Below are 23,064 nucleotides of genomic sequence, written 5' to 3'. Positions count from 1 at the left end.
CCCTTTTTCTTCTCCCACCCCGTCCCGCCCCCCTCTTTCTCCCTCCTCCTCCGGTCGGGCAGGGAAGAGGCTCGCCCGCATCCCCCTCCCGGCCCGGTGAGTTCGGATCCTCCTCCCCCCCTTCCCCATCCCCCTTCCTCGTGGGTCGGGGAGGGGCGTCCTCGATCTGGATTTTTTTTGCGGGGGGACGTTTTGTCTTGGGGGGGGGGGTCTTCTCGTCCTCCCCCCCCCCTCCATCCTTTCCTAGGCACTTGACATCCTTCTAGGCCCGGCCGGGAGAAGGACCGGTCTTTCCGGCCACTGCGAAATTGCATTTTGGCAGGAAGGCGGTAAGACGTGCCGGGGGGCGGGGGGGGGGGGACCGGGATGCCCCGATCCCATCCCTGCACGGTCCCGGAGGAGGGGCGGGGGGCTCGGGAGACGGAGCCTTTCCCCCCCCTTTCCCCCCCCCCCAAACCCCTCCACCTCCCCACCCCGGAGAGGAGGGGACCGGCCAGGATTTGGAAAATCCGGTCCCTGCCCCGCCCCAGTAATGAGAGGAAAGATCGGGTGGGTCTTTGGGGGGATGCTCCGGGAGCGCCGTGCTGAACGTCGGGAGCGAGGCCGGGGCCGTCGGGGGCGGGTCACGGGGCCTGGGTTCGAGGATTCGGTCGGTCCGAGGGTCCTTCTCCCCCGAGAGCCGCTCCGCGGGGGAGGGATGCCGGGGGGCCTTCGTTTGGGGGGGCGGGGGGGGAGAGGGGTCCTCCGCCGCGAATGCCGAGCTTGCCGGATGCGCTCCCTGTGGGCAGGGGAGGTTGGCGGCTGTACGTGCCCTCCCGAGCGCTCGGTACAGCGCTTCGCACGCGGCGAGCGCTCAGTAGATAGGACCGGATGGACGGAGGGGTGCCGGGTTGGGGGACGGGGCTGCGAAGCGAGGCGACCGCCCTCGCTTCCCCAACCCTTCTTCCCACTGGAAGCCCCTGGAGGGCCGGGATTGGCTCTCCCCACTCCACCGGACTCTCCCCCGAGCGCTTAGCACAGGGCCCCGCGCACGGTGAACCCGTTGTGGGCCGGGACTGTGTCTTTATGGCTGGATCGGACTCTCCCGAGCGCTTAGCACGGGGCTCTGCACACGGCGAACGTGTTGTGAGCCGGGAATGGCTGTTTCTTGTTCCGTTGGACTCTCCCGGGCGCCTAGTACGGTGTTCCGCACACGGCGAACTTGTTGTGGACCGGGAATGTGTCTTTATGGTTGGATCGGACTCTCCCGAGCGCTTAGTACAGTGCTCTGCGCACGGTGAACCTGTGGGCGGGGAATGTCCGTTTCTTGTTCTGTTGGACTCTCCCAAGGGCTTAGCGTAGTGTTCTGCACGCGGCGAACTTGTCGGAGGCCGGGAATGTCTGTTTCTTGTTCCGTTGGACTCTGCCGAGCGCTTAGTACGGTGCTCTGCACCTGGTGAACTCGTTGTGGACCGGCAGTGTGTCTTTATGGTTGGAGCGGACTCTCCCGAGCGCTTAGCACGGGGCTCTGCACGCGGTGAACTTGTCGTAGGCCGGGAATGTCTGTTTCTTGTTCCGTCGGACTCTCCCGGGCGCTTAGTACGGTGTTCCGCGCGCGGCCAACTTGTCGTGGGCCGGGAATGTCCGTCTCTCGTTCCGCCGGACTCTGCCGGGCGCCCGGTGCGGTGTTCCGCCCACGGCCAACTCCTTGCGGGCAGGGAACGCGTCCGATTACTGTTGTATCGGACTCTCCCGAGCGACTGAATGGAGGATTAGGGGGCGGCAGCTCCCGGCTCCCGCTCGCCGGCGGGCTGGGGGGGAGAGGGGGTCCCCGCGCCCGCTCGCCCGCGTCCCCCGGGCTCTCTCCCTTAGCGTCCCCGGAAGGGAGCCGAGGCGCCGTGGCTGGGCTGCCCCTCGTCGGCCCCGGTGGCTCGGCGCTTAGAACGGTGCTCGGCGCGTGGTCGGCGCTCCGCAAATACCGTTATCGTCACTCTCCCCCACCCCCTCCCCAGCGGGCTGGATTTGCCCCCCCTTCTCACCCCTGCTTCGACCCCACCGCGCTTAAATGTCCGGATGCGTGATTTCATTCCTATCGACGTCCGGCTCCCCTCCCCTAGACCGTAAGCTTGTTGTGGGCAGGGCACGGGTGGCGGCTCGGATGCCGCTCGTCGTCGGGTCCGCGTTGGGCCCGCTTCCCGCAGAACTGGCGGATGGAGCCCGGGCCTGGGAGTCGGAAAGACCCGGGTTCCGATCCCGGCTCCGCCGCTTGTCCGCCGGGGGGACCTTGGGCAGGTCGCGTCGCTTTTCTGGGCCTCGCGTCCCGGGGGTCCTGCACTCAGAGAGGGGGGGCCGTCCGGCGCCCTGGGACGGGCCGCCCCGCTCCACCCGATCGTCGTAATTACGGCATTTGTGGTAAGCGCTTAAAACTGTGGGCCAGGCACTGTACTAAGCGCCGGGGTGGGGACGAGCAGATGGGGTTGGACGCGGTCCCCGTCCCACGTGGGGCTCGCGGTCTTCGTCCCCATTTTAATAATGATGATAATGGCATTTGTTAAGCGCTTACTAGGTGCCAAGCACCGTTCTGAGCGCTGGGGGTGATAGAAGGTGATTCATTCATTCATCCAATAGTATTTATTGAGCGCTTACTATGTGCAGAGCACCGTGCTAAGCGCTTGGAATGGACGGGTCGGTAACAGATAGGCGGTCCCTGCCCCTTGCCGGCTTTACGGTCTAATCGGGGGAGACGGACGGACGAGAACGATAGCGATGGATAGGGGACGAGCGTCTCATTGAAACGGTAGCCGATAGATAGAATTAAGGCGATGTACGTCGGCGATCGGGTTGTCCCACGCGGGGCTCGCGGTCTTCACCCCCGTTTCCCAGATGAGGTCCCTGAGGCCCAGAGAAGCGAAGCGACTGGTCCAAAGTCACGCGGCTGACAAGGGGCGGGGTCGGGATCGGAACCCACCACCTCCGACTGCCGAGCCCGGGCTCTCTCCCCCGAGCCGCGCGGCTTCTCCGCCCGCGCCGACCCCCCCCCGAGGTCTGAGATCTCGTGGGCCGGGCGCCGCGCCCCGGCCGGCTCCGATGGGCGGTGCCCGCGCCTGGCAGCCGGGCACCCCTCGGGGGAGAGGTCTCCTCCCGGCTTCACCGGGCCACACCGCTCGAGGGGGGCGAAGAGTCAGCGCTTACTGCGCGCCGAGCGCTGGACCGAGCGCCTGGGAGGGGACGAGGGAACGGACACGTGCTCTGCCCACAGCGGGCTTCCAGTCTAGAGGGGGAGACGGACGTTAATACGGATAAAACGACCCCTAAGGGGTGCGAGGCTGGGTGAAGGAAGGGAGCGGGTCGGGGCCACGCAGAAGGGAGGGCGAGAAGGGGAAAGGAGGGGGCAGTCAGGGAAGGCCTCCGGGAGGAGGTGGGCCTTCGATAAGGCCAGGAAGCCGGGGAGAGTCATCGTCTGCGGGATAGGAGGAGGGAGGGCGTTCCGGGCCGCGGGCCGGGGGCCGGCGGCGAGAGAGACGAGACGGAGGCCCGGTGAGGAGGTCGGCGTTAGAGGAGCGTGCGCGCCGGGTCGGAGGAGGAGAGCGGCCAGGTGAGGTGGGAGGGGGCGAGCCGACGGACGGCTTCCAGGCCGGCGGGGGACGAGGTCTGGTGCGACGCGGAGATGGAGGGGCAACCGCCGGAGGGTCCTTGAGGAGCGGAGCCGCGGACCGAACGTTTTTGTAGAGTGATCCGGGCCGCGGGATGAAACGTAGACCCGAGTGGGGAGAGACGGAAGGCCGGGAGGTCAGCCGGGAGGCCGATGCGGTCATCCGGGCGGGAGGGGACGGGCGATCGCGTTGACGCGGTCGCGGTCTGGGTGGAGAGGAACGGGCGGACTTTGGCCGTGGCGTGCGGGACCGAGCCGCCGGGATATCGCGGTGCGTCGCGTGCGTGGGTTGAACGAGAGAGAGGAGTCGAGGATCGCGCCGAGGTTCCGGGGCCCGGGAGCCGGGAAGGGTGGTGGTGCCGTCCACGGCGATGGGAGAATCGGGAAAGGCAGGGTTCGGGTGGAGCGGCCTGCCAGCCTGGCCCCCCCCCCCCCCCGAGCCCTTTCTCCCAGGAAGTCGGGGTCCCGCGCCCACCCGCCCCGCCAGCCGGGAAGCTTGGAGGAGAGGGACCGAGCTCTCCCCTTCTCGGCCGGGGGAAAGCGAGGCGAGCAGAAGCGGCGCGTCGTGGTGGAAGGGGCCCGGGCCCCGCCCCCCCCGGGGTTCTCATCCCGGCTCCGCCGCCCGCCCGCTCTGTGACCTTGGGCCGGTCGCTTTGCTTGCTTTGCTTGGATCCGTGACCTTTGGAAATTGGATATTCGCCCCGCTCCCACGGCACTTACGTACGTATCTTTATATATTATATATAATTATATATTATAAATTACTCATATCCGTATCCGGCTCCTCCGCCAGACTGTCGGCTCGTTACGGGCAGTGAACCCGTCCGCTAATTCTGCTGTTCCGTACCCTCCCGAGCGCTCAGCACCGCGCTCTGCACCTAATAAGGGCCTGATAAATACCACCGACTGCCTTGCCTTCACTGCTTTCGGCCCCGGTTTCCCCCTTAAAATGGGGATTCAGTCGATGGATGCTATTTACCGAGCACTCAGTGGGTGCAGCGCGCTGTACCGAGCGCTCGGGAGAGTCCGCTGTAGCGGTCGGTAGACACATTCCCTGCCCACGGTGAGCTTACAGGGGGATTCGATCCCTGTTCTCCCTCTTGCCTTGTCTGGGAGCCCAAGCTCTCACGTCTACCCCAGCGCTTAATACGGCGCTTGGCACACAGTAGGCGCCTCGCAAACACCACCGCCATCTGAGCGCATCGCGTCCCCCCAGCGCTTCGCACCGTGCTGGGCACAGGGTACGCACGGAGCGGGCACCCCAGTTGCCCTCGGTGTCGGAGGAGCCGTCCCGTCGAGGCCTTGGGCCTGGCAGCTCCGGAGGGGATTCGAACTCAGGCCCGCGCCGAGCCCCTTCCCCCGGGAGGGAGCGGGCAGCACCGCTGGGGCACCGGCGCCCCCCAGCGAGATGGGGCGGGGGCTCTGGGCGCTGGCCGGCGCCCCCCGCTCTTTCTACTGCGTGTCCGACCCCCCCCCCCCCCGGCTCCGTCGCATTTAAGACCTAAAAATACCCGGGGAAGGAGGCGCGGAGATGCTCTGGAGAAAATCGATCTCATCCCCGGACTAAAGACCTAATGGCTGCTCTTTACTTGGAAGTGTGAGCTCTGCCCTCCTTCCCTTCCTCCTCCTTCCCCCTCCTCCGCCGATTGATACTGACTATTGGATCGTCCTCTCCCGGAGCGCTTGATCCAGTGCTCTGCACACCGCACTCAGTAAGTACCGCTGATCGATCGCTACTCTGTTGTACTGTCGTTTCCCGAGCGCTGTGCCCGCAGTAGGTGCTCGATAAATACCACTGATCGGGCTCTAGATGCGCAGTGAATACTCTCACTATTCCTACCGGAACACAATAAGTACCACTCTCCTCCTCCTCTGTTTATGAGCGTTCAGTAGATGCAGCCCTTCCCCTACTCTTTCGACAAGCGTTCTGTAAACACCCCCCTTCTCCGTCGACGAGTGTGAAATAAGCGCCGTCATTCCCTCACTGCCGGCGTTCAAGAAATACCACCATTCTCCTCCTCTTTGGGCTCAAGCGTGACCATCTTTGTAGGAGGCAAACACCCCCCCCCCTTCTCCTTCGACGAGTGTGAAATAAGCGCCGTCATTCCCTCACTGCCGGCGTTCAAGAAATACCACCATTCTCCTCCTCTTTGGGCTCACGCGTGACCATCTCTGTAGTAGGCGTGCTCGATAAACACCGCCCTTCTCCTACAGGGGTTCGGTGAACACCACCGTTCTCCTACAGGGGTTCGGTGAACACCACCGTTCTCCTACAGGGGTTCGGTGAACACCACCGTTCTCCTACAGGGGTTCCGAAACACCACCGTTCTCCTACAGGGGTTCAGTAAACAGTGTCATTCGCCCACAGGGGTTCAGTAAACAGTACCGTCCTCCTACAGGGATTCAATAAACACCACCATTCTCCCACAGGGATTCCATAAACAGTATCATTCTCCTACAGGGGTTCAATAAACACTACCGTTCTCCCTCAGGGATTCACCAAACAGTATCATTCTCCTGCAGGGGTGCAATAAACACTACCATTCTCCTACAGGGACTCAGTAAACGCTACCATTCTCCTACAGGGGTTCAGTCAAGACTACCGTTCTCCCACGGGGATTCAATAAAAACTACCATTCTCCTATAGGGATCCCCAAAACAGTACCGTTCTCCTACAGGGGTTCGGTAAACGCCACCCTGCTCCTACTACAAGCATTTAGTTAAACACTAGCATTCTCCTACGGGGGTTCAATAAACACTACCAGTCTCCTACAGGGGCTCGGTCAAGACTACCATTCTCCCACGGGGATTCAATTAAAAACTACCATTCTCCCATAGGGAGTCAAAAAACGGTACCGACTCTCCAGCGGGGGTTCAGTAAATACTACCGTTCTCCTACTACGAGCGTTCAGTAAACGCCGCCGTTCTCTTTCTCCAGGCGTTCGAAAAAATACCGCCGTTTTCCGAGTCCAAACGCTCCATAGGTAGCTCCAGCTTCTCCCCCTCGGGGTCCCACGTGTCTCCCCGCTCCCGAAGACCCTCCAGCGGTTGCCCACCCACCCCTGCATCCAACGGAAACTCGCCCCCCCCCACCCCACCCCGGCGGCGTTAAAGCCGTCCGTCGCCTCGCCCCCTCCTCCCTCGCCTGGCCGCTCTCCTGCTCCGGCCCGCACGCTCCGCCCCTCTCGTGCCAGGCTTCTCGCCGGACGGCCTCGTCGTCCGTCTCCTCGCCGACCCCTTATATAGATGGTGCCCTTTCGCGTGTACTCCCCCGAAACCCCCCCTAAGGTTCCGAAGAGGCCACACGTGTAGTCAGTCGATTGGTTGTACTTGTTGAGCATATACCGCGGGCTGAGCGCTGTACGAAGCGCTCGGGAGAGTCCAGTATAAAACTAAACAGACACATCTCCTGCCCACGGTGAGCTTACCGATACTACTGATGGTATTTGTTAAGCTCGTGCAGCACTGTTCTAAGCGCTGGGGTAGATACGGGGCACCTACGTGAGGCTCCCAGTCTTAATCCCCGTTTTCCAGATGAGGTCACTGAGGCCCAGAGAAGCGAAGGGGCTCGCCCAGAGTCACCCGGCCGATAAGGGGCGGATCGGAACCCACGACCTCCGACTCCCCCGGGCTCTTTCGCTCTTCGAGCGCGGGTGGGGAGAAAGATGTTGATATCGGCGACTAGACCACCGACGTGGACCTAAGTGCCGTGGGGCTGAGGGTGGGATGAATAAAGGGGGCAGATACGAGTGCAGGGGCGACGCGGAAGGGAGTGGGAGAAGAGGAAATGAGGGCCTAGTCGGGGAAGGCCTCTGGGAGGAGGGAGGGCGTTCCGGGCCCGAGGCGGGACGCGGGCGAGGGGTCGGCGGTGAGGTGGACGAGACGGAGGCGCGTCGGAGGCGCGGAGCGCGCGGGCCGGCTCGGCGTCGGAGGGCGACGAGGTGCGGTAGGAGGGGGCGGGGCCGGCTCTGAAGCCCCCGGTGAGGCGTTTCTGTTGGTTGCGGAGGTGGACGGGCAACCGCCGGAGGTCCCTGAGGAGCGGGGACACGCGGCCCGGACGTTTCTGTAGAACGATCCGGCCAGCAGAGTGAAGTCTGGACTGGCGCGGGGAGAGACAGGAGGCCGGGAGGTCAGCCGGGAGGCTCACACGGTAACCGGTTCTCCCCCTCTAGACCGTGAGCTCGTTGCGGGCAGGAACGCGTCTGTCGTTATATCATACTCTCCCCGGGGCTTAGTACGGTGCCTCGCCCACGGTAAGCGCTCGATCTATACGACGGGACGAACGGGCGAAAGGCGGGGTAGGATGAGTGCCTGGCTTAATGTGGAAGCAGTCTGGGTGGAGAGGAAAGGGCGGATTTTAGCGGCGTTGTCAAGGTAGAGCCGACGGACTTCATTCGGTATCCTTGGAGCGATTTCCGCGTGCAGGGCGCCGTGCTGAGCGCTTGGGAGAGTCCAGCACATCAATCGGTTGCATTTATCGAGCGCTTACCGTGTCGGTCGTCACGTTCCCGCCCACCGGGAGCTGACAGTCTAGAGAACCTGCCTTGTGACTTCCTGACACATTTCCTATTCTCCCCGCTCCCGTGCCTCTTACGTACATATCTTTCAATGATTTATTATCGATTACATATTCATAGTAATGTCGGTCTCCTCCTCTAGACTGTAAGCTCGTTATGGGCGGGGTACATGTCTGCTCACTCTGTTGTGTTGGACTCTCCCAGGTGCCTAATAATAATAATAATGGTATGTATTAAACGCTTCCCACGTGCCAGGCACCGTTCTAAGCGCTGAGGAAGTTACAGGCTACTCAGGTTGGACACGGTCCCCGTCGCACATGGGGCTCACAGTCCCAATCCCCACTTTCCAGATGAGGGAACCGAGGCCGCGAGAAGTGAAGTGAATTGCCCGAGGTCACCCAGAAGCCAGGTGGTGGAGTCGGGATCAGAACCCAGGTCCTCCTGACTCCCAGGCCCGGCCTCCATCCGCTAGGCGATTGATCGATTGATATCTTCCGCTCGAGAGGCCCCCGGGGCTGCGATCGTTCAGGAGGGCATTGGAGGAGGAGCAGCGCGGCCTGGAGAGGACCCGGGTTCCAATCCCGGCCCGCCGCGTTGCCCTTGGGCGAGTCGCTTCTCTTCTCCGGGCCTGGGGGCCCTCATCCGGTTCAGTCCCCGTTCTCTCTCCTAGTCCGACGGCGAGCCCCACGTGGGGCGACCCGATGATCCGTAACCTCCCCCCGGGCGTCTAGTACGGCGCCCCCCAAACCCCGCGATTCTGACGATTGCCGTTGTTATCGTCCCCGGGAGCCCGGACCGTTGACGACCAGCGGATGGGAGCTTGGGCCATCCTGCCCGGGCCGGCCCACGTATCGACTCGGCCGACTGCCGTTGCACGATTCCTTCCTGTGGTGAAATCTCGTTTGCATCACAGAGCGTCGGGGGGGGGGGTGGGAGGGGGCTGGGAGGAAGGCAGAGAGAGACACGGAGACGCAGAGATAGGGGAGGACAGGCGGGGACAGAGAGCGGAAGAGAGACCGAGAGAGACAGAGAAAGAGAAAGAGATTTGGAGAGAAATGGAGAAAGAGAGAGACAGAGAGGAAGACAGGTGGACCGAGAAAGACGGAGACAGAGAGGAAGACGGATGGACGGAGAAAGATGAAGTCAGAGAAGGAGACGCAGGAAGGCAGGTGGAGAGAGAAAGATGAAATCGGAGGAAGAGAGGATGATCGGGAGAGGAAGAGAGATGGACAGAGAGAAAGACAGAGAGGAAGAGAGAGAGAAGAAGACGGAGATGGACTGAGAAAGATGAAGTCAGAGACAGAGAGGAAGCTAGAAAGGGAGAGGAAGACAGAGATGAACAGAGAAAGACAAAGTCAGAGACAGAGAGGAAGCTAGAAAGGGAGAGGAAGGAAGCCAGATGGACAGAGAGAAAGACAGAGAGAGAAAGAGACAAAGACGGAGGGGGAGAGAAAACAGGTGGACAGAGAGAAAAAGTCAGAGAGGGAGAGAGAGAGAGAGGAAGGGAGATAGAGAGTGTGTGTGCGGGTGTCGTCCCTTGTGTCCACTCGTGGGTCGGGAGGGAGGAGAACGTACTTCAGGCTCTTTATTTTCCTCCTCCTGGCCGTGCCCGTGGGGAGGGTCTGGCGGGCGGGGGGCCCGGAGCCTCGCCCGGCACCCCGGCCGTCAGAGACCCCGGGGGCCCCCGGGGGGTCCGGAAAACGAGTCGCATCGCCGCCTGGGAGTCGGAAGGTCCCGGGTTCTAATTCCCCCTCCGCCGCCTGTCTGCCGGGTGACCTCGGGCAAGGCACTTCCCTTCTCTGGGCCTCAGCGACCTCGTCTGCGAAACGGGGACTGTGGTCGGGAGGACGGGGACTGTGTCCGATCCGGGTAGCCTGAACCCGCCCCAGCGCTTGGAACGGGGCCCGGCACGGCACGTGGTGCGTGTCGGATGTGGCCAACCTGGTTGCCGTTCTGGAATTTTTTTAATGGTGTTCATTCAGTGCGACCCGTGTGCCAGGCACCGTACTAAGCGCCGGGGGAGACACCGGCTAATCGGGTCGGACACCGTCCCCGTCCCACGTGGGGCCCCCAGTCTCCATCCCCGTTTTAGGGATGAGGGCACCGAGGCCCAGAGAAGGGAAACGACTTGCCCGAGGTCACCCGGCAGACAGGCGGCGGAGCCGGGATGAGAACCCGGGTCCTTCTGACTCCCGGGCCGGGGGCTCCACCCGCTGCCTCTCACAGCTTGTATCACCCCCAACACTTAGCACAGCGCCAGGCACATAGTAAAGCGTTTCACAGAGATGATGAAGAAACGACCGGCTGCCCGGGGCCGGGGGCATCGGGGCGCCTGTCTGCGTTCCTGCGATCCGGAGCCGCGCCGACCCGTCCGAATGTCCGTCCCCCGTCGGCCCCGACCTGCCCCTCTGACCCCGGGCCTCGGTGACCTTTCGCAGGGGACCCTGCCCGCCCTGACACCCCCGGGGAGGGCGGGAGCAGGGGAGAGCCGCCTCCCCTGCCCTCTCTCTCTCTTTCTCCGTGTCTCTGTCCTTCGCTGTCCGGGTCCCTCTCTGCGAGGGTCTCTCTATCCCCCTTTAGCGCAGCTCAGTGGAAAGAGCCCGGGCTTGGGAGTCAGAGGTCACGGCTTCTAAACCCGGCTCCGCCTCTTGTCAGCTGGGTGACCTTGGGCAAGTCACTCACTTCTCTGTGCCTCACTTCCCTCATCTGTAAAAGGGGGATGAAGATTGTGAGCCTCATGTGGGACAACCTGATTACCTTGTCTACCCCAGCGCTTAGAACAGTGCTCTGCGCATAGTAAGCGCTCACCGAATACCAGCGTTATTGTTATTGACATTATTAAGATGGCGATTAAGACCGTGAGCCCCACCCGATCACCTCGTATCCCCCCCCCAGCGCTGAGAACAGTGCCTGGCACACAGTGAGCGCTCAAAAATGCCATTATCATCGATTAGACCGTAAGGCCGTCATGGGGCAGGGATCGTCGCTATCTGTTGCCGAATTGTCTATTGCAAGCGCTTAGCACAGCGCTCTGCACATAGTAACCGCTCAGTAAATACTATTGAATCCCTCACTCCCTCTGTCCCGTCTCCCTCCGTCCTGCTCTCTGTGTCCCTCTCTCTCTCCGTCCCTTTCTGTGTCTCTCTCCCTCCGCGCGCCCCCCCTTTCTTTCTCTGTCTGTGTCTCGGTCCCGCTCCTCATCAGCGAGGCCTTTGTAGCGGCTGCTGTTGTTGTTATCGTTATCGTGTTGTGCCGGGAACCAGTTGCCGCCCCCCGGCCCGGCCGGGGAGGGTTTGGGGGGCGGAGGGAGGGGAGCTGCGGTCGCGCAGCCGGTTACTTTGCCCCCGCCGGGGACGGCGTCCCGCAGCGTGACTCGGTGGCAAGAGCCCGGGCTTGGGAGTCAACTCCCCTGGGCCTCGGTTCCCTCATCTGGAAAACGGGGGCCGAACCCTGAGCCCCACGCGGGCCAACCCGATGACCCCGTGTCCACCCCGGCGCTTCGAACAGTGCTCGGCACACAGTAAGCGCTTAACCGATACCGTCGTTATAAAGTTCGGGCGGGAGGGAGGAGGAGTTCCGTCTCGGGAGCGGTAAGTCCGAGGTGTTCAGTTCGAAGGGTCGGAAGGAAGCGCTTAACAAATACCGTCGGTGTCACCGGCGTTCGTTCATCCAGTGCTATTGATCGAGCGCTTACTGTGTGCAGGAGAGCACCGCGCTAAAAACAGTAATCACGGTATCTGTTCAGCGCTCACTATGTGCCGAGCACCGTTCTGAGCGCCGGGGTAGACCATCCGAGGTCATCGGGTTGTCCCACGTGGGGCTCCCGGTCTTCATCCCTCTTCTCCAGCCGAGGGCACCGAGGCCCGGAGAAGCGAAGCGACTTGCCCGAGGTCACCCGGCGGAGGGGCGGCGTTCGAACCCACATCCTCAGACCCCCAAGCCCGGACTCTCGCCACTTAGGGCGCGCCCGTCCGAGCGCCCGGTGAAGCGGCGTGGCCTAACGAGGAAAACGGACACGGTCCCCGCCCACGACGAGTTGACCGTCTAGCGCTCAGTAAATGGCACCGCCAACACCGCAGGCTCCCTCTGCTCCTCCCCCTCTCCCTTCCCCTCAGCACTCTGCTCATTTGGATAGATTTTTATTACCCTATTTATTTTGTTAATGAGGTGTCCGTCCCTTTCATTCTATTCATCCGATGATGCCCTCTTGTTCTCGTCCCTCCGTCCCTCCGTCTCCCCGATTAGACCGCCAGCCGCCGGTCACCGGGCAGGGAGGGTCTCTATCCGTTGCCCAGTTGTCCATTCCGAGCGCTTAGTCCAGTGCTCCGCGCGTGGTAAGCGCTCAATAAATACTGTCGAACGAATGAGTAGGAACAGGGCCATGGCGGAGGGCAGAGGGTCCCCCCGGGGCGACCCGGGGCGCCCCCCGGCCCGCGCGGCGACCCTCTCCTCTGCTTCCCCCTGGTCTCCCCCAGGCCGGAAGGCCCCTCGGTCGGTGAGCCGCTTCCTCCTCCGGACCCTTCGCCGTCGTCTTCCTCATGTTGGCCTGTCTGTGCTGCAAGAAGAGAGGGCTGGGGTTCAAGGTAAGGGGCCTGTGCGGGGAGAGCGTAGCCTCCCCCCCCCCCCGCGGGCCCGGGCCGAGGCCCCGGGGGGCGGCGGGGAGGTGTCGTCGGGCCCTACCCGCCCCGGGCCTCGACCCGGTGGGCCCCGGTGGGTGGGCCCCGGTGGGCCTCTCCCAGTTGCAACCGCAGGTCCGGGGGGTCGCCGGGGAAGTGGGAGGGGAGGAGGAGAAGGGCAGGGAGTGGCCGCTTCCCTCCCCCGGCCTCTCCCCTGCCCCCCGTAATGGCCTCCCCTCCGCGGCCCGGTGGCGGGTGAGGGGCTCCGGGCGGCAGTGAGGCCCCGGGGGAGGAAAGTCACGGGTTTCTATTGGGGGGGGGGACGACCGCCACCCGGCTGGGCTCAAATCGGGGGTCGCTGGAGGTCACCCCTCCCCCCAATCTCCCACCCCCCTTCCCTCTGGTCCCCCCGCTCTCCTGTACCCCCGCTCTCCCATCCCCTTGCTCTCCTGACCCCTCACTCTCCTATAACCCCCTTATCCCATCCCCCCCGCTCTCCCACCCCCTCACTCTCCTCTACCCCCCAATCTCCCACCCCCCACTCTCCTGCCCCCCTCTTCTCCCATCCCCCCAACTCTCTCTCCCCCCCCATTCTCCCATCCCCCCGTGCCCCAATCTCCCACCCCCCCACACTCGCTCTCCGGTCTCCCTGCCCCCCCCCCGGCCCCCCTGCTCCCCGCCCCCCTCCTCATTCCATCCCCCCCACTCTCCGCCCCCCGCCTCTGCCGCAGGAGTTCGAGAATGCCGAGGGCGAGGCCGGGCCGTCCGGCTTGTCGGTGCGGGGGTCCCCGGCCGCCGGACCCGGGGCCGATGTTTACGTCCTGCCCCTCGCCGAGGTCTCGCTCCCCATGGCCAGGCAGCCCGGGAGATCGGGTGAGTGTCCGTCCGTCCCGCCCCCGCGGGCCCCCCCGCCGCCCCCCGCCCCGGCTCCGCGGTCCCACCCGGCCCCGGCTCCCGCTCCTTTCGGGGAGCCCGTCCCTCTGGGCCGTCAGCTCGCCGTGGGCCGGGAAGGTGTCCGTCGAGCGTGTCGTCCTCTCCCAAGCGCCTGGTACGGCGCTCCGCGTGCAGTAAGTGCTCGATAAGTACGATGGGTACCTCCCCTGGGGGTCCCCGCCCTCGGCCGGCTCCCCCGGGGTCACCCGGGCTTTCCCCCCGTCGGTGGGACCCGGGGGCGGCCTCGGCCCTCGTCGCCCCCGCCGCGACCCCGCCGCTCCCGCAGGGCCTCTTCTGAGCGCTCACTACGTGACCGGCGCCGGCCTAAGGGCTGGGGAGACGCCCGAGGGGGCGGTCTCGCTTCCCACCCCCCCGCCGCGATGCCCCCGGCTCCGGGGAGACGCCCCGTGGGCCAGAGGGGCCCGGCCGCGTCCCCTCGGTCGGGTGGGACGCTGAGGCCGGGCCAGGACCCCCGCGAGGGTCGGGGGGCCCGGGGGTGGTCTGCGCCTCTCCGTCCCGGCCCGGGAGGGGGAGGCTCTGCCCCTCGCGGCACCCCCCCGGTGGGCGAGAGCGCAGGGCAGATGGGGCGGGAGGTCGAGGAAGCCCCCGGTGGCGTCCCCCCGCCCTCCCCGACCCCCGGGCCGTGGGCGGGGGGGCGCGTGGGAGCGGAATCCGGAGCGCGCTCAGCACGGGGCCGGGGGGGGCCCGGGCCGCCGACCTCCCCGGGCCGGCCAGAGAATGGCCCCAGTGTGCCCGGTGCCGGCCCGTGCCGGGGCCCCCCGACAATGGGACCTTTGGTGCCGGCGACGGCTGGAATTCCGGGACCGCGGGGGCGGGGGGCGGGGGGACGTCACCGCCCCGGCCCCCTCCTCCCCGCCGGACGCCGGGGACCCCGGCCCCGGGCCCGGGCCGCCCAGTCCGCCCGGAGCCTCCCGCGGGACCGGTCCCGACCCGGGTGCGGCCGGGACCCCCGTGGCGGGAGACCCCGCCGCCCCTCGCCCCTTCCTCCCCCCCGGGCCCCGGGGACCCTCGCGTGCCGGGCCTCCGAGCTCCGGCCCCGCCGGGGCCCGGGCCCGGGCCCGGGCGGGCGTCCGGCTCCGCCGACCGGCGCCCGCCTCTCCCGTACAGTGCAGCTGCTCAAGTCCACCGGGCTGGGACGGCACAGCCTGCTCTACCTGAAGGAGATCGGCCACGGCTGGTTCGGGAAGGTAGGCACGTCCCCGGGAGCCCCCCGTCGCCCTCCCCGCCGGCCCCCTCGGCGGGCGGGGAGGGGCCCCTCGACCTCCAGCCCGTCGCGGGCGGCGGACGCCCCCGCCGACCGTTGCGCCGTCCTCCCCCGGGCGCCCGGTAGAGCGCCGCGCCCCTTGCCCGCCCGCGCAGGTGTTCCTGGGCGAAGTGAACTCGGGCCTCGGCAGCACCCAGGTGGTGGTCAAGGAGCTGAAGGCCAGCGCCGGCGTCCGGGCGCAGATGCAGTTTCTGGAGGAAGCCCAGCCCTACAGGTGGGCCCCCCCGGCCCGCGGCCCCCCGCCCTCCCCCCCCCCCCCCAGGCCCCCCGTGGCGGCCGCTGAGCGCCCCCCGTCCCTCCCCTTCCTCCGGGCAGGGCGCTGCAGCACGGGAACCTGGTCCAGTGCCTGGCACAGTGCGCGGAGGTGACGCCCTACCTGCTGGTCATGGAGTTCTGCCCCTTGGTGAGTGCGGCCCGGGCCGCGGCGGTCCCGGTCCCCCCCCACCCCGGCCCGGGGTCGTCCGTCCCTCCCTCTCGAGGGGCTCCGTCCGGGGCGGACCCCCGCCCGGGCCCGCGCCGGTGCCCCGCGTCCCCCCGCTTCCCCCTCTGCGGCCCACCCGCCGACGCGCCGCCCGCGGGACCCGCGCCTCGGTCTCCCCCTCCCGGGAGCCCGGCGCGGGAGGGGTGACGCGGCCCCTGGCGTCCGCCGGCAGGGCGACGTGAAGGGCTACCTGTGGAGCTGCCGGCTGGGCGAGTCGGCGTCGGGCCCGGACCCCCGGGCCCTGCAGCGCATGGCCTGCGAGGTGTCCTCCGGCCTCCTGCACCTACACAGGAACAACTACGTGCACGGGTGAGTCGGCGCCGGGGGCCCCCACCCCCCGGCCCGGGACGCGGGACGCGGGAGCCGGTGCGGCGGCTAGAGCCCGGGCCCCGGGGGTCGGGAGGTCGTGGGTTCTCATGCCTGGCGCGCGGCCTCGGGCCAGCGGCCTCGGTTCCCTGGGCCTCGGTTGCCTGGTGTGGAAAATGCGGGTGAAGACCGGGAGCCCCCATCTGCCCGCGTCCCACCCCGGGGCTTAGTCCGGTACCTGGCGCGCAGCGAGCGCTTAACAAATCCCACCGTCACGGTTTTTATTATTATTTCTATTATGCTCGGGGTTGAGGTCGGGGCACCCGCGCGGGGGAGACGCCGCACGCGGGCGGGCCGGGCACGCGCGCGAGCGAGCCGGAGCGGTGCCCGGTGTCCCCCGGCCTCCATCCTCATCCCCGGGGGGGGGCGGCGCGGACCCCCCGACTTTGCCCGATCCCGTCCGGCCCAGGGGTGGGGGGAGGGGGAGCCCGCGTCGCCTCGACCGTCCCACCCCCCGCCCGCCCCGCGGACCAGCCGCCACCGTCGGTCCCCCGGCCTCCGCCGCCCGGCCTCCGCCCCCCGGCCTCCCCCGCCAACAATATCCTGACGCTGAGTGACTGCGCTCGGAGACTCCAGCATCAGTGATTTTGTTGAAGGGGGCGGCTACCAGCCTCGCGGACGGCCGGGCCCCCGCCGGGCCGGGGACACCGCGACCCTCCCTCCCCGCCCCACTCCCCGGAGAGGCGGCGCCGCCCCGCCCGCCCCCTTGGCCTCCCCCCGCCGACCTGGGCCGCCCCCGGGAAATCCACGGGCCCCTCGGTGACCGACCCTCCCCCGGCCCACCCGCTCCGGCCCCGGGGCCCCTCGGCCGGGCGGTCCGGCCTCGGGTGACGCGCGCCCCCCCCCCCCCCCCCGTTTCGCCCTCCGGTGTCCAGCGACCTGGCTCTGCGCAACTGCCTGCTGACCGCCGACCTGACCGTCAAGGTCGGGGACTACGGCCTGGCCCGCTGCAAGTATAGGGTAAGGCCGGCGGGGCGCGGGGGCCCGGGGGGCGGGGGCCCGCGGCCCCCCGCTCGCCCGGGCCCACGGATCCCTCCCCTCCCCGGCCCCGGGCAGGACGACTACTTCGTCACGGCCGACCAGCTGTGGGTGCCCCTGCGCTGGATCGCCCCCGAGCTCATCGACGAGGTCCACGGCAACCTGCTCGTCGTGGACCAGACCAAGGCCAGCAACGTGTGGTGGGTGCCGCGCCCCTTCCCCCCCGGCCCCCTCTTTCCCGGGGAGACCCCCCCCCCCCGCCCGGGGCTCCGAGAGACGAGAAAGCAGCACGGCCTAGCGGGCCCGGCCCGGGCTCTCCCCTCACCCCCGCCCGCTAGGCAGCTGGGGTGGTCAGTCGTATTTATCGGGCGCGTACTGTGTTCGGAGCACGGCGCCGAGCGCTTGGGAGAGGACGATGGGACGATACGACAGACGAGCGGGCGGTCCGGAGACCGGGGTCTTCCCCCCGGTCCCGCCGCTCGTCTCCCGGGACGGCCCGTCGGTCGATTGTATTTATCGAGCGCCTGCCGGGTGCGGGGCACCGTACCGAGCACCTGGGAGACTACGGTAGAACAGACGGGGTTCCCTCCCCGCGGCGAGCTTTATGGAGTGAATACATACGTTGGTCTGTGTGTTTTCGCTAACGTCCGTCTCCCCCCCCCTCAGACCGTAAGCTCTCCGCGGGCAGGGGGCGTGTCTGTTTATTGTCATACGGGGCTGTCCCAAGCGCTCAATACGGTGCTCCGCACACCTCGGGCGCTCGGTAACTACGACCGACCGACCGAAACGGGGGTCCGACCCCTGTCCTCCCTCTTACTCGGACCGAGAGCCCCGGGTGGGACCCGATGGACTCGGATCCTCCCCCGGCGCTCAGTCCGGTGCCCGGCACTCAGTGAGCCCTCGGCGGATGCCACGGTGACCCTCGTCCTCGTCCTCACGGGCCTCGGGGAGGTGAAAGGCGAGGGCGGGAGGGGGGGAACCCGTCCCCGGGCCGGACGGGGATCCCGGGGGCCGGGACCCCGCCGCCCTGGTCCTCCGCGCTCAGGGGCGTTGCCGTCGCCGCCCCCCCCCCCTCCTCCCTCGGCGGCGGTGGGGCCGAGGGGCTCGGGCCCGGCGGGGGCATCGTGGCGCTGCGGCTCTCCGGCAGGTCGCTCGGGGTGACGCTGTGGGAGCTGTTCGAGCTGGGCGGGCAGCCGTACCCGCAGTGCTCGGATCGCCAGGTGCTGGCCCTCGCCATCAAGGAGCAGCAGCTCAAGCTGCCCAAGCCCCGGCTGGGCCTGGCGCTGTCCGACCGCTGGTGAGTGGCCCGTCCCCCCGGTCCCCGGCGTCCCCGTCCCCCGGGGGCGGGAGGGGCGCGGGGACCCGGCGGAGAGGGCCCCGCCGCCGACCCCGTCCCCCGGCCCCGGCAGGTACGAGGTGATGCAGTTCTGCTGGCTCCTCCCGGGCCAGCGGCCGACGGCGGACGAGGTCCACCTGCTGCTGTCCTACCTGTGCGCCCGGGGGGCGGCCGGGGCCCGCCAGGACGAGGAGGACTTCGAGGCGCGCTGGAACTCGCTCAAGCCCGGCGCCGGCGGCCTCCGCCGCCCCGACCCGCCCGGCGCCTGCCCCTTCTCCTCCTCCTCCTCCTTCCCGCTGCTGGAGCGCTTCGCGTCCGACGGCGAAGACGTCCTGACGGTCACCCGGACCAGCCGCGGCCTGGACTTCGACTACAGGTGGGAGCCCGGCGGGGCCCCGGCCGCCCGCCTCCGGGACCTCTGCGCCCGGCCGGCCGGCCCCGAGGACGCGGCCGGCTACGACTCGGACGGCGGCCCCGCGGAGGCCCCGGCCTCGGAGCCGCTGCCGGGGACGGGCCCGCGGGACTCCCCGCGGGGGCCGGGGGGCCGGCCCGACCGGCCGATGGCGCCGTGGGGGCCGGAAGAGGAGGAGGAGGAGGAGGAGGAGGAGGAGGAAGAAGAGGAGCCCCCGGCCGCTCGGCGGGGACACTGGTCCTCCAACAGGTCGGGCAATAACAACGTGGGCAGCAGCCCCCCTCCGGACCCCTGGCCGGCGGGCCCCGGGGCGAGCCCCACCGCCCGCCCCGGGCGGGCGGGGGCGAGAGGAGACGGGGAGCCCGGGACCCCGACCCCCCCGGCCCCGGAGGACCTCGCCGCCCGCCCCGGGCCCGGCGGCCCGAACCCCGGGGACCGGACCGCCGCCTCCGCCCCCTCGCCCGGGGCCCCGGACGACCCGTCGGGCGGCCCGGCCTCCCCGGAGTCTCCGGGAGGACCCCCGGCGGCCGCCCCGGCGCCCCCCGGCCAGCCCCGGGCTCCGGACAGCGGCTACGACACCGAGAACTACGAGTCACCCGAATTCGTGCCCAAGGAGCCCCCGGACCCGCCGGAGGAGGAGGAGGAGGAGGAGGAGGGGGAGGAGGAGGGGGAGACCGGGGCGGGGCCGTGCCTCTCCGCTTCCTCCTCGGGCACCGATCTGGCCCAGCTGAGCGTCAAGAACCCCTACCGCGACTCGGCCTACTTCTCCGACCTGGACGCGGAGCCCGAGTGGCCGGACGGGGCCGGGGGGCCGGGGGCGGAGCCCGGCCCGGGCGAGGTCCCGGGGGCGGTCGGGTCCCACCCGGACGGAGGCGGCATCCCCGCGCCCGGCCCGGCCCCGTCTCTCGCCCTCGCCCCGGGTCCCCCCCCGCCCCTCTCCCCGGGCCCGTTTCCGTCCTCGACGTCGGCCCCGTGCCCGGCGGCTCCGTCCCCGGCCCTCGTCCCGTCCCCGCCCCCGGCCCGCTCCGGGTTCTTCCCGACGCCGGCGCCCACGGGCCCGGAGGGGGGCCCGGCGGCCGGGGGCGCCCGGGCCGCGCTCCGGGGGCCGGGGCCCGAGGAGGAGGAGGACGAGGAGGAGGAGGACACGGACAGCGACGAGTCGGACGAGGAGCTGCGCTGCTACGACGTCCGCGAGGAGCGGGGCGAGGAGAGCGGGGACGAGGCCGAGGCCGCGCCCGTCGTGGTGGCCGAGAGCCCCGGCGCCCGCAACCTGCGCGGCCTCCTCAAGCTCCCCGGCCTCCTGGCCCGGTCCCTGCGCGGCCAGCTGGACGGCAAGAAGAAGGCCGTGTCCTTCTTCGACGACGTCACCGTCTACCTCTTCGATCAGGTCGGCCCGGCGCGCGGGGCGGGGCGGGCGCGACGGGAACCCCGCCTCCCCCCGCGGAGGCCGGTCTCCCCCGGGGTCATGCCGGCCTTCCTCTCCCAGGAGAGCCCCACGCGGGAGCCCGGAGAGCCGCCCTTCCCCGAGCCCGAGGAGCCGCCCCTCCGCCCCCGGCGCCCGCCCGGCGACGCCGCCGGCACCGTCCCCGAGGAGGGTGAGCGGGCGGGACCCGGGGGGATCCGGCCCCCGCCTTCTCCCGGGTCCCGACCCCCGCCCCCCCCCCCAGCGGCCTCTCCCCTTCCCCGGCCCCCGGGGTCGCGGCCGGGCCGGGGTCGTCGGTGACGCGGCGTCTCCGCCCCGCAGGCGGCGGCTTCGAGTGGGACGACGGCTTCGCCCCGTTGCCCGGCAAACCGGCCTCGGCGGCACCGCCGTCGCCGCCCGCCCCCCCGTCCCGGTTCACCGTCTCCCCGGCCTCGGCCTCCCGCTTCTCCATCACCCACGTCTCCGACTCCGCCGTCAGGTCGGCGACAGGTGAGCGGGGTCGGGAGCGGGACCCGGGGCGCCGCCCCCGCCCCCCGGGAGATCTGGATCCCCTCGTCGGCCGGTCACCGCGCTCTGCGGGTCGAGCGCTTCCTCTGAGCGCTCCCAGAGTCGGGGGAGGCGTGGGAATCCCTCGCTCGGGGCCCGCTTACCCGGTGAGCGGCCACGGGTTCCGGGTCCACGGGGCCGCCCCTCGTGTCCCCGCCCCGGAGAAGCCGGGGTGACCCCCCCCCCCGCCCCCTCCCGCAGGCGGCAGCGAGGACGGCGACCGAGAGTAGCCCCCGGGCCCCGGTCGAGGCGAGGCCGCGGCCGGACGGACGCGGGGCGGAGGACTCCGGGGACCGACTCTATTTTCCGAGGCAGATTTTATCGGCGGGATCGGCTCTGCCGCTTGTCCGGGGGTGCCCCCCCCCCCCCCACGACGTGTGTAAATAGACGCGTGCGCGAGAGCGTTTCCGGGGCAGCCAGACCCCTCCCGGGTCCGGGGCCGAGCCGGCCGTACCCCCGCCGGCTCCGCGGGTCCCGTCGGTCGGTGGCGGCCCCCGCGCCACGGGGCGGGCCCCGTTCTAGAGGCCGCGGTCCCCGAGGGAAGCTGGGGGCGGGACCCCCCCCCCCCAACCCCGTCCCGCTGCGCCCGGCGGGCGGGGAGGGGGCACCGGACGTTCCTACGAGACCGCGGCCGGGGGTGGGGGCGTGGGGAGACGAGGTGATCTTAAGTTATTGTTGCCAAAGAGATGTAAAGGTGAGAGGTCGCACGGGGAGGGGCGGGGGGGACGGGGGGGGGGGGCGGGTGGAGAGGGACCCCCGGATTTTCAGATCGGCGCCGGTTCCGGTCACTCCGAGCCTCTGGGCGACGGGCCGGCCCCAGGGGAAAGGACCATTAAACGGAGGAAGGCCCTCTTTAGCCGAGAGTCTCTTCTTCCTCCTGGCCGGGGCTGGGGGCCTGTCGTTTTTGTGTGTGTGTGTGCGTGTGCGCGCGCGTCTGTGTCCGTCCACAGGTGAGCAGAGGAGGGTCCGGAGTGGGGCGGGGGGGGGGGCCTCGGATGAGGGGAAGGGGCTGTGTACAGGTCAGCCCGGGCACCGGCGTCGTGTCGTGTATCCGGGTGTGGGTGCGGAGGTAGGTTCGTCCAGGGGAGGTGAGCGGCGGGCCTCGTCTCGGTGTGGGTGAGGTGGGCCGCGGGTGCGTACCCGCCAGCGTGGAGAGCCGACAGGCGAGTGTAGGTGACGCGCGTCCAGGCCTCCCCACCCGGTTCTGGGGTCGTCCCGTTTCTCCCCGTCGGAAACCGACCGCCGACGGGGTAAGCCTAGGTGACGTACGTCTAGGCTTCCCCGGGGGAGGACCCCCACCCCCGCTCTGGGGTTTTCCCGTCTTTCCCCGTAAGCCGGCGCGGAGCCCCCCCGGGTCGTCGGCGGCCCCGCTCGGGGCGAAGGTGAGGCGGACGTGTGTACGGCAGAGGTCTGCGCGGGTGCGCGTGAGGTGGGTTACGGGGTCGTGCCTGTCGCGTTTCGCGCCTGAGGTGAACGGCCGGCGTCCGTGCCGCCGTGGGTGGGCGCCGGCGAACGCCAACAGGCGAGTGTAGGCGACGTTCGTCCGGGGCCCCCCCCCCGGGGGAGGACCCCCGCTCCGGGGCCTTCCCGTCCTTCCCGATCAGCCGGCACGGAACCCGCCGGAGAGCGGCCGTCGACGGCCCGATCCGGGTGAAGGTGAGCCGAGCGGCGGGGCTGCTTCTTTCCGGGTGGGGGGGGGGGGGGGGGGGCCGGGGGCGTGACTGCCCAGGTGTGGGCGATGCCCGCCGCAGGTGCGTCCTGGCCAGCGTGAACGGGTACGCGTAGGAGACGTACATCCAGGCTTCCCCGGGGAGGGACCCCTCTTTTGGGGCCTTCCCGGTCGGCGGGCACGGAGCCCCCCGGACGGTGACCGTCCGGGCCCGACCTAGGCGAAGGCGAGGTGGACCGCAGGTGCGTACCGGTGAGCGCGGGGCGCGAACGGGTAAAGGGAGGGGACGCACGGCCGGGCTTCCCCGGGGAGAGGACCCCCGTTCCGGGGTTTTCTCTCTCTTCCCCGTTAGCCGGCGCGGAGCCCGCTCGCCCGGGCCGGCTTCGGCCCCGATCCGGGGGGGGGGAGGTGAGGTGGACTGCGGTGTGGGTGACGTGCGCGTGGAGGGGTGTCATCGCCCTGGGGACCCTAGGGGAGGGAGCGTCTCCCTCCTCCCTGGCACCGTCTCCCCCCCCCCCCCCCGAGGGCCACCACCCGGAGCTGCCCGAGCAGAGAGAGGAGCGCGCGCGTGCGCGCGGGTGATGCCGGACCCCGGCGGCCAACGCGGTAGGATACCTCGGCCCGCCTCTGCGGCCGTGGGGGGCGACGGGCCGGCCGGCCACGGCCGAGGAAGCGAGCGGCAGACGCACGGTGCTCTGTGGGCCCTTTAATCGCTCACGGGGCACCCGGGGTCCCCCCCGCCCCGAGGCGGGAGCGGGGGCTGCTGCGACGGAACTAGGTTTCGGGCCCGGGACCGGTCCCGCCCCTCCGACCGCCCCCGGCACCGAGGGGCGGGGGCGGGAGGAGGGCCCCCCGCCCGCCCCGGTCCGAG

At 69.0% G+C, this 23,064-nt stretch overlaps 1 protein-coding gene across 1 annotated transcript; it reads left to right on the top strand.

Moving 5' to 3' along the window:
- The first annotated feature begins 233 nt into the window (after positions 1 to 233).
- On the top strand, positions 234 to 21,251 carry AATK (apoptosis associated tyrosine kinase). The gene is made up of 15 exons (XM_029056737.2): positions 234 to 329; positions 12,624 to 12,731; positions 13,496 to 13,637; positions 14,826 to 14,905; positions 15,078 to 15,196; positions 15,298 to 15,385; positions 15,636 to 15,772; positions 16,705 to 16,789; positions 16,886 to 17,007; positions 17,955 to 18,104; positions 18,217 to 18,706; positions 18,983 to 19,942; positions 20,042 to 20,150; positions 20,300 to 20,467; positions 20,726 to 21,251. The coding sequence occupies exons 2-15, from the start codon at positions 12,687 to 12,689 to the stop codon at positions 20,752 to 20,754; spliced, it is 2,724 nt and encodes a 907-aa protein (XP_028912570.1). The 5' UTR covers positions 234 to 329; positions 12,624 to 12,686; the 3' UTR covers positions 20,755 to 21,251.
- Positions 21,252 to 23,064: the final 1,813 nt, after the last annotated feature.

The sequence above is a fragment of the Ornithorhynchus anatinus genome, unplaced genomic scaffold (assembly GCF_004115215.2).
Source record: "Ornithorhynchus anatinus isolate Pmale09 unplaced genomic scaffold, mOrnAna1.pri.v4 scaffold_264_arrow_ctg1, whole genome shotgun sequence".
Taxonomy (NCBI): domain Eukaryota; kingdom Metazoa; phylum Chordata; class Mammalia; order Monotremata; family Ornithorhynchidae; genus Ornithorhynchus; species Ornithorhynchus anatinus.
The sequence above is the reverse complement of the archived record's forward strand: the minus strand, read 5'-3'. Positions and strand labels throughout refer to the sequence as shown.